At 44.1% G+C, this 10,668-nt stretch overlaps 1 protein-coding gene across 1 annotated transcript; it reads left to right on the top strand.

Annotated features, from left to right (window-relative positions):
- The first annotated feature begins 19 nt into the window (after positions 1-19).
- On the top strand, positions 20-8,748 carry smcr8a (Smith-Magenis syndrome chromosome region, candidate 8a). Its single transcript, XM_075454437.1, has 3 exons — positions 20-1,220; positions 1,493-3,253; positions 6,449-8,748. Exons 1-3 carry the CDS (start codon positions 619-621, stop codon positions 6,906-6,908), a joined length of 2,823 nt encoding a protein of 940 aa, XP_075310552.1. The 5' UTR covers positions 20-618; the 3' UTR covers positions 6,909-8,748.
- Positions 8,749-10,668: the final 1,920 nt, after the last annotated feature.

Raw genomic sequence — 10,668 nt, 5'->3', positions numbered from 1 at the left:
GATCACCTGACCAGGCAGCATCCAGCTGGGTAAACATGGCGTCTTTCTCTGGATGTGAACATTAGATGTAGCGCCTCTGTCTGTAAACGGTGTTCTTGTTTTACCTCTGCTATACTATAGTCCAGCGCCGATAAACCTGCTGGACGCGACGCACGGAGACTTGAGGAAGAGGAAGACAACACGCTCTTCGCTGATGCTGCTTCACATTTTTTCCTTTCTTCACAGCATAAATGGTCTGATGCCTGCCGGGACGCTGTGATTAGCGCTACATCATTTCTTTTGTTGACTGAAACACCGAGTTGCATTTTTGCCGATTGCTCTGTTTTTATTTTCTTGAAGACATATCGAGGATGCTATGCTGTGAGCTTTAGCTCGCAGGGGCACAGCTGATTTTTGTGCCCATTTCACTGTGGGGCCCCCTGCATAATTTATGACCCAGCCTTATTTCTTTTGTGAACCATTTCCATCTCTGGATCAACACCTTTAACCTCGTGCTGTCTGCACAGCATTGGAGCAGAATGACCAATCTGACTGGACTTTCTGTGGCTGCACCCTATTGCTGTACACTGACTGCTTTTTTATGATGCTGTTTCTCATGCCTTTCTCAGCAACACCACTATGATAGGCTCCCCAGATGTGGTGGCTTTCACTAAAGAGGATGAGTATGGGCAGACTAAACCGGACCCCTGGGCTCTCCCAGAGGAGTTCTCTGTTCCCCTCCATCCTCTGGCTGACTCCAACCCTTGGGCCAAAACTTCCTATGCCAAGTTCACCAAAGACTTCATCCTCATCTCTGAGTTCTCCGAGCAAGTTGGCCCTCAGCCTCTCCTCACGATCCCAGATGATCCCAAAGTCTGTGGCACCTTTGATCTGAACTACTTCTCCCTCCGCATCATGTCAGTGGACTACCAGGCATCATTTGTAGGCCATCCACCCGGCAGTGGCTATCCAAGGCTCAGTTTTGTGGAAGACTCAAGGGTTGTGCTCGGAGACTCAAAGGAGGGGGCATTCGCCTACGTCCATCACCTTACCCTTTACGACCTGGAGGCCAGGGGCTTTGTGCGGCCCTTTTGCATGGCGTACGTTGCTGCAGATGAGAAGAAAATCATGCTTCAGTTTCAAGAGCTGTCCCTCCGCTTCTCCCAGGCCTCTGAGTGTCTGAAGGCAGGGAACCGGAGAGCATTTGCCAAGGAACTCCAGAGGAAGCTCCAGGACCTTGAGTAAGAACTTTATTACTAAACATTTTACTTGCTTTCCCATATATGGTATAGAGAAAGTTTAGTTCTCTCAAAAAGTCAAACGGCTGATGACACAAAAATAAGTGTCAGAGGATTGGTAAGGTCCATAAGGTTCATCCTGTCGGGACCAGAGAATGTGTAAAGTGTCACCACAACCAATCCAGAAGTAGTTGAGATATTTCAATATTAACTAAGACATTTACTTTCATTATGTAAAGACCTATGCACCACTGAGCCTGTTTTGTTGTCCCTAGGTACACCCACTCTGTGCTGCAGCGGGAGGAGGGCCTACAGAGAGAGGCGGGGACTCAGTGCATGTACTCGGCTCATGCAGTCGAGAAGGCCAACGAACTTGCAAATGTAGAAAAGAGTATTTATGAACACAGAGACCTGCTAAAACAGATCAGCTCCTACCATCGCCGTCCACGTCGGGATCCTCACGCCGTCACCTGCCAGAAGTGCATGACTGAGTGCCTGAAGGAGTGTGAGGAGCTGCTGGACAAATACGCCAAGCTTGCCAGCCCTTTTAGTTATAGCGAGAAAGGGGCAGTAGGAGAAGGAAGGCTTGGTCGGTTAGATCATGACGGAGGTGAAGAAGAGGTAGCTGAAGAAGAGGATGAGGATGTTAAACGGAGGCCATCCTACACCCCACAGCTAATCAAAGCCAAGTCTGCCAAGTGCTTTGACAAGCGCCTGAAGACTTTGCTAGAACTGTGTGATGAAACGTTCTACGAAGCCACAGTGGGGCTACTAAAAGACACGGAGAGGAGTTTCCGGGGGGACCTCTGTTACTTGCACACACGCCGCCTGGACAAGGCATTGCGCAGGAAACAAAGAGTTGTCAACTTCCTGTTTGAGGAGGACCTTGATGACAATGATGAGGAAGAAGTAGGGACACTAAGACCATTCTGTGCTGTGAACCATACTATAGACAGCTATGTACACTTGAATCCACCTCATATCGTGCTAGGACCAGAACCTCTTGAACTGGATGCACTGGAACCTTTAGGTCCACAAGATCCAGCCTCTAAGGCCAGTGTTGTTCAGGAGAACGAGCTTCGACTTGGGGAAAGCCATCTCGAGTCGTCCCCCTCAGACCAGACTCTGGAAACACAGGAGAGCTCAGAGGAGACCAAAGGAAGCTTTAGCAGCGATAAGAGTGGAACAGATCAAGCAGAGAAACAAGAGAGTCTTGCCAGTATGAAATCAGAAGGGCCTGATCCTGATTCTGATTTGACCCCTGACCCTGACCATAACACTGACCTCGAAAGGGAGAGTAGCAGTGAAGAAATGGAGACCACTGCTGGGGAAGACGAAGGAGACCAGACACCTGTGTCTTTGCTGGAAGTGGTGTCTGAGCTGGAGGTCAGTAGGGAGGATGAGGGTGAGACAGTAAATGAGTCTGACTTGCTGGTTCCGATGGACACAGCATGCTGCATTGCCCAAGAGGGTTTCCTTTATGAAGCAACTGCCCCTGATGCAGTGCCTTACCTGCGACAGAGCTCCCACCCGCAGCACTCTCAAACCCATGTGGTCAACCAGGAGCCGCAGGCCCTTCTTCCTCTGCAGGACGACTACACTGTAGGTTCTTCATGCTCAGAAAGCCCCGCAGGTGGCCTGGAGCTTCCTGTGGGCGTCCTTGGAGAAATAGTTTCTCGTACCTCGGTGGATGATGGATCAGACTGCACCATGAGCGGTTCCACTGGGTCTGATCGGGCTGCCTCACCTCTCGGCTACGGGGGGGTGGTGACCCTCCGTCAGAGGAAAAAGGCTGGTCAAGGTGCCTTGAGGTTTGTGCGTCAGTATCCCTTTGCCCTGCAAGCTCTGTGGTGTCTACTGAGCGGCAGAACCCTGGTGGTGCTCGGGGTAGATGAGGGGAGGGTCCGCCGCCTTGTTGCTGCTCTGGCTCTCTTTGTTCCTGATCCTGGGAAGTGTGGAGAAAGGGTCCAAGCCTGGCTGTCGTGTCCTTTCACCCTTACCGACCTACAGAGGTGGAAGCTCATTGGATTGCAAAGGTAGGAGGAAGCTGGGAAACTCATTTCAGGTATTTAACAAAGCCTACAGGACAGGCTTGCCACAGAATAAGCAGACAAAAAAACAACCAATTTTGTTAAGACTGATTACATAAAAGAGTGACTTTTTGAGAGTTATACAGAGTCTATGTGAAATTTGAATTTGATGGTATTGTCAGCCTAGTATATTCTATTGAGCTATAATCTACTCATCTGGTCTGACTCATTCCTTGATGACTCGGAACCACACCAGTACTATTCAGTGTTCATGCGCACACCTGTCCATGAACTTTTCTTTTCTACTCAGTTTTCTGACGACAGCCATGGCCTTCAAAGTTCCCCCATTACTAATGTATTTTCACTTTTAATCAACTCCATTTTATTCAGGCAATTTTAGGCGCTAGTGTGATAGTGACCTTTGGATTTCACTTCAGTTCTTTGCACCTCTGAGTGTATTTGTCATATCCATTCAGTCCTGTTCCTTTTAGATATGCATCACACAAGGATTCATAATTCAGTGGTATTAAGGCTGTTGAGGCCAGATGATGTTTTCTCTTTTTGTCATCACATCTGGTTCTTTCCACGCCTACAGATTCTGTATTGTGAGTCCGTGAACAGAAAGCACCTGTTTGAATTGAGACTGTCACATACTGTACTCCTTAAGGAATGTGAGGAGAACTCGGTAGCATTTAAAATGTACCGAGTGGTGTCACCATGTGACTAATCAACATGGGGATTTCCTTCATTGCTACATCCTTACCCTCTTTTTTTTAATGAAGCGTTTGCAGAGAAAAATCTTTATTTACACTGTATTACATTTACATACACAAAAGGGGTAGGCTGAATAACTTGGAGACAAAGAAAACGCTTAAAGAAATGTCTCTTGTGTGAAGCGCCGCAGCTGAACAACACCACATACTATGACAGTTGCAACAAAAACTGTATTCATCGTGAATTGAGGCATGTTGGGTATAAAAATGCATTTGTTTTAGCTCAGTGTGCCTACAGTGTTGCTGTTTTCAGTTTAACTATACGCTGACTACAATAACGTTGAAAGCCATAACTGTTTAAGTTTTTGAAAACTGTATATTGGCACAATTATACTCAAGTATGTCAGAGTGAGGAAACAAAAGTGTTTCATATCTCAAAATTTTGAAAGTCACCGTGATTTGATTCGCTTTTATGATGGCTTCATACATCATCAGTAATATCTTTACGTGTTACCAGGCCTGGTTTTCAGTTACCAGGTGAGTCATATAGAAAATTGGTTGTGCGTCTGCAGAGGCGGCGTTGCCGTACAGCAAGCTGCGCCATTTTATTTCTGTGGAGGTGTAGCTGTCAATATAAAATATACAGTGCACAGTGAAAATGAGTACACCCCTGTTGAAAAGTAACATTTTGAACAATATTTTAATACACACACAAGTTATTCCCAAAACGTGCATAGAGTAAGTTTAATACAACATCTGTTGAGCTTACAACAGAAAAGAAAGGTCAATAATATAACTTAAATGACATATTTGTCCATTTTTGTGAAATTATGCTGGTGCAAAAGTGAGTACACCCCTATGTTAAACTCCCTGAGAATGGGCCGTGTTGGCCCGAAATGTCATGAAATGAAAAGGCATTAAAAGGGAGGTCATCGTTGTGCGTTTCATCCTTGCCTTACATTGAAATTTTACATTTTGAGTCTGCACCAGGCTAAAAGAGACGTGTGTGAGATTTGACTGAAATCCTATGGAGAGTATCATGATCTGCTTCAGTAGTCACAGTACATGTTGACAAGCATGTTTCTTTTGGTGAAATTCAGCTTCCTACTGTTGATGGCATCCATACAGCCCCAAACCATGTCACTCCCACTACTATGCTTGACTTTAAGCATGGGGCACTTTTCTTTGTACAAATCACTTTTTACCACCACACAGGCTTGACACCATCTAAAGCAAATTTGTTCATCTTGGTGTCATCAGATCACAGGACATGGTTCCAGCAATCCATATCCTTAGTTTGTTTGTCTCTGATGAGACAATGATAAACAAATTTGCTTTCGATGGTGTCAAGCATGTGTGGTGGTAAAAAGTGATTTGTACAAAGAAAAGTGCCCCATGCTTAAAGTCAAGCATAGTAGTGGGAGTGACATGGTTTGGGGCTGTATGGATGCCATCAACAGTAGGAAGCTGAATTTCACCAAAAGAAACATGCTTGTCAACATGTACTGTGACTACTGAAGCAGATCATGATACTCTCCATAGGATTTCAGTTAAATCTCACACACGTCTCTTTTAGCCTGGTGCAGACTCAAAATGTAAAATTTCAATGTAAGGCAAGGATGAAACGCACAACGATGACCTCCCTTTTAATGCCTTTTCATTTCATGACATTTCGGGCCAACACGGCCCATTCTCAGGGAGTTTAACATAGGGGTGTACTCACTTTTGCACCAGCATAATTTCACAAAAATGGACAAATATGTCATTTAAGTTATATTATTGACCTTTCTTTTCTGTTGTAAGCTCAACAGATGTTGTATTAAACTTACTCTATGCACGTTTTGGGAATAACTTGTGTGTGTATTAAAATATTGTTCAAAATGTTACTTTTCAACAGGGGTGTACTCATTTTCACTGTGCACTGTATGTGGAGGTACATGTATGTTTTACTCCATTACTCGGCATCCAATCCTACTCCTGGATAGAGATGCACCAATTGATCAACAGATTTGTTTTGTTTTGTCCTCCATCAGATAATGTAAACCCAATGCACCTCTATAGTTCAATATGAGTAAAAAAGAAAAAGAACCCAGAATCTGGTGCACAAAGGGGGATATACTGTAATTCTTTCTCTGTTAGATTTGAAACAAAAGCTTCTATCCAGGAAGTTTAGCGCTTGGTGAACGCCCTGTAGACTGGTGCGCTTCTTTACTGGTATTTAACATTGCAGTACTTCCTTTTTAATGTTTTTCCTGATTACAAAAGTATTCAACTGCAGCTGCAGGCTCATTGGTGGCGCTGCAGGTGGCGCTGTTCCTGTGTGGCTCGGTCAGCCATAGCATGGCGTGAAATGTGTGAAAGATTTCATTTTGTGGTCCTTATTATTGGAACATAACTCAAAAAGGCTTTCCATCTGTGATATAAACACCAAGTTTGCACAAAAACTTGCACAGTCATGTTTAACAGTTCTTTTTTCTGCCTCCCACAGAGTTGCATCTCCCGTGGGCTCCAGCATGCTTCACTCGCTGTCCCGCTACAGCCGCTACATCTCCATCCTGGACGCCGACCTGAAGACCTTGCGCTGCCCGTCTTATCGTGGCCATCTCCTCGCCAACATGGCCGACCACCGCACCTACATCCGCCGCGGCTCCACCTACTTCCTCCACCTGCAGAGCACGCTCTGCGACCTGGCAGCCAAAGCCTTCTTATTTACTTTCACCCACCACCTCCACCTGCCGGTCACCTCCACAGAGGGGTCTGAGGTCATTGAGGGCAGGCGCCGCTGCTTCCTGCAGGAGCAGCTGGGGCTGGACGAGGAGGACAGCCAGATACTGCTCTACCTCAGCCAGCTCATCACTCAGCGGTACCTGCAGCCCGCCAACAGCAGCACTGCGGCGGCACCTTGCTTTAATTTCAATTACACCACCAGCGTTTTTTACAAAATCTAATATCATACTGGGACACGTTTTATCCGAAATGTTCAGTGACACTTTGGTATTTAATGGACCAAAAGGGATCTTAAAAAGGTCCAAACTCACTGCACTGCTTATTGTTTTATCTGTTCAATCTCTCTCTGCCTTGCTGTGTTTTCTCTGCTCTTTCCTCTGTTTTCAGGGAAAAAGGAGACAGAGTGACTTCTGATTGTCTTTGACTAGTTCTGTGTATTTTATCCTGAGGTTGTTGACACACACACACGACCACACACATAAGAGATCAGATGAATGTTGGCTCTACTTGTCCTTTGAAAAGTGTTTTCACTTCCGTGGAAAAGGGAGAAAAAGGTCGCTTGTGCTGGCATGTCCGAGTTCAGTCCCAACGCTCCTCAACACACACACACGCTCACACACAAGAAAAACTCTGTGACGTGTAGCCGTGTGTGTGTTCTGGTTTGACCAGCTTGCTAACAGGTTCACTTTCAGTTTTGTGTTGACACCTCCCAGTCACTGAGCAGTTGGTCATCTTTGATATCATCCAAACTAGACGTAAACATGTTTTCCAGCATCGCTGTAACAAACACGCATATGCTGACATTCTCTGCTTGTCGAGAACAGACGTCTGTCCGTGAAACCCGATTAGCACCGCGGCTGTTTTTTTTGTCACAAGCCTCTCTCCTTGAAAACATCCCTCCATCTGTCAAAACCTCCACCGAAGCCTGTCATTTTTTACATTCTATTGAGTTGATTCTTTTTCTTTTTTTTTTTTTGCGAGTGCATTGTAACACAGATTCCTGCTGAAACTGACACGTCCATTTAGTTCCAAAGTCACACCATGTTGGATTTTTAACTGAGTAGACTCAACTTCTTAGAGCAGGCAGGAGGCATTCTCCGAGCTTTCGGGGTCAGTAGATCCCATCAGTGATGTGACGCCTGCGGTAATACATCCACATTCTTGTCCACGTAGAGACCGGCAGCTCTGCTTGTCGCTGCTGGTGGGCATTTTCACAGACCGTACTCCCCCAATCAGGAATATTTTAAAGCTACTTAACCTAAATGTATTGAATTTCACTGTTGTCTTAAAGTTGTGTGAATGTTGTGGCGTCAGCATGAGACAGTCTTGTGCCAGGGTGACCTCTGTGATGTTGTTATTTCAATTTTGTCATATTAAGAAAGACAAACTGACCGATGGTACGTTTTTAAACCTGTTGATTGTTGAAATAATTTATTTTCCCGCGCCATCAGAAGGGAGAGCACACGCCATTCTTTATTTAATAAACTTTTGCTGGGTGTGTGCTGTGAACAATCCCAAAGGTGGATCGTGATCATTTTTTTTTGCTCTGCACACCCAGAGTTTCTGATGAAAGCAGAATATTTTTTCTTATCGGCCTTTAAAACAAGAAGGAGGCGTTTCTCTTTGGAGTTTCCTGCCCTTCACTCTTGTGGCGTCGGTGTGTGAATCTGTTGTGAATGGTAACTACTTGTGACTGCATGGTCGGAGTTTTATAGTACAAGGTCAAACAACGGCTGTGGTCCTTCGCACTACAAACTTTTAACTTTTAACCACGATCTTTATGTCCATTCCATCTATTAATTGAGTTTAGTGCAATTTGAGCTCTGTGAATATTGTTACAGCATGTGTGTTATCTTAACTTTTTTTTTCCAAGCTAATGTCCTGTTATTGCAAAAAGGTGAATGTAATCCGAATAAGCCATACCACAGTGTGCTTAACATGTTGTCACCCAGTGTCCTTATGTTGCCAGATCATATCTACATTTAGAATCTCCTCATCAGGGGGGGCACTGTGCTCACTTCAGCCCTGCAGGACAGCGTCATTGCCAGTGATTTTAATAAAGCACGATGTGAATGTCCTGATGCGTTTATGTCTTATTGATTCTTTTCGCTTTGCTTGGTGAGGTGACCGCGTCGATTCTGCTGAATCTCACTGCGAGATACTGCGAGCTGTCCAATGCAACATCCCAAACACCAACAGCCTCGCGTCTGGGTGCTCCAGCGATGACGGGTGTGCGTTTGAGGTGTCATGAATAATACAGGCGCATCTGTGAACAATTCTAATTGCCCTGCTGGAGCAGCAGAGGGGGAAGGCGGTGGGAAATGTATGATGTGTAAACAAGTCTGCAGAGATGTGATCCGGCCTCATCGCAACTTTCTGCAGGAACTGAGCGTGTGGGCGGCTCAGTGTGCAAGCTGTGATGTGAGCCAGTTTGCCTCTAATGCCTTAAATGATTGAAAAGCGAACCTGGAAGTTCATCATTTGTGGGAGATATTTCAGGGAGCCGGAGCTGCTTGTTGTCGAGCAGCATCTTCTCAATCCATCAGGCCTGCACATAGATAAAGTTAATTCGTTTCATCACATTAGCCGCCCTGCGGGCTACTATTGATCACATTTTTAATGTGACTGGGCGAGATCTAGTGAGTCATGTTTGGGAAGACTCTTTTGTGGGAGAAATTCTAGTAAGCATATTATATTCTTCCAGCCCTGGACATCAGTCGTGATGAGGCGACGGAAATATTCCATTAATCTACCTTTACGTAGAAACCTTAAGACATAATTTACTAACATCATTATGAGGGAAGTGAGAGCTATATTTATGGAAACAAGGTCAATGAGGCTGATTGTTATTTAAACTGAAATTGGTTATGAAAAAGGGCCAATTATCAAGAGTTGAAATATTCAATAATTAACTTGAGAAATCATGCAAATGTAACTATTTTGGCAACACTGTCCAAGAACAACTGAGTTTAAAGATGCTTGTGTGAAATTTGACTTTGCTGGTCACTGTGATATACAACAAGAATATACTGAGAGACGAGATGGATTAAAAGTACTCAAATCTTTTACACACAGTGGTGTTGAGGAAATTTGAGAATCTTCTACATTTTGGCGTTAATATGACGAAAAATATCATTCGATTATCACACAAGTTTTAAAGAGTTCAACAAATGGGAAAAAAATACTGTATTTTGTCATTTATTTACTGACAAAAATGATCCAATGATCTGCTTCCTTCATGTCCTGCCACTTCATTTCTGTTGGATAAAGATTTGGACTCTGACTTCGCCGTTCCAGAACATTCACCTTACTCGTCTTTTAACGTCCTGCGGCACTAACGACACTTCTGTGTCAATGATTATAGTCTCGCTGTATCAGTCTCTGTTGAGATTCCGTGATTCATTTTTATTTCCTTTAGAATTAGTTTAATTGAGAATTTATTGAGGCATAGCAAGCCATCCTGGCTCAGATGTAGCGAAACAGGCCTAAATTGTGAGACCGTCAGCATCATGTTCACACATGGGAGAAGGTCCGGCTGGAGTGGAGTTTTTCTCCAAACATGTCATCCACTGACTGTATAAAAAAAAAGATAAGGACGGACGCTCGGTCACACCATTGGTTTGTGGACTTTTAACTATTTAACTTAAGAAAGTCTGATGACAGGTGAAGGTTTTACAGCCTGTAAAGCATAAGTGGAAAAAAAATAATTGCAATAGTAGTACTTGTTTCTGAATTTTACCTCCCAATGCACATGAAAAATGCTCATGCTGAAGATATAAAAGTTTGGGATACTATAATCACATCCACTTTGTTGATTATATTCTGTATTAACATTATGAATCTAAAAGGCACAGTAGCTTTACCTGTGAAATACATATAGGCGACATAATTATAGGTAAGCAGTTATTTAAAATTTCATAGAAGTCATTAATGTTGCGTGGAGAATACAAGGAGATTATTTGATTCAGGAATATTTCTTTT

Source organism: Odontesthes bonariensis, chromosome 21 (assembly GCF_027942865.1).
Source record: "Odontesthes bonariensis isolate fOdoBon6 chromosome 21, fOdoBon6.hap1, whole genome shotgun sequence".
In the NCBI taxonomy this organism is placed as follows: domain Eukaryota; kingdom Metazoa; phylum Chordata; class Actinopteri; order Atheriniformes; family Atherinopsidae; genus Odontesthes; species Odontesthes bonariensis.
This window is presented reverse-complemented; position numbering and strand designations above follow the sequence as displayed.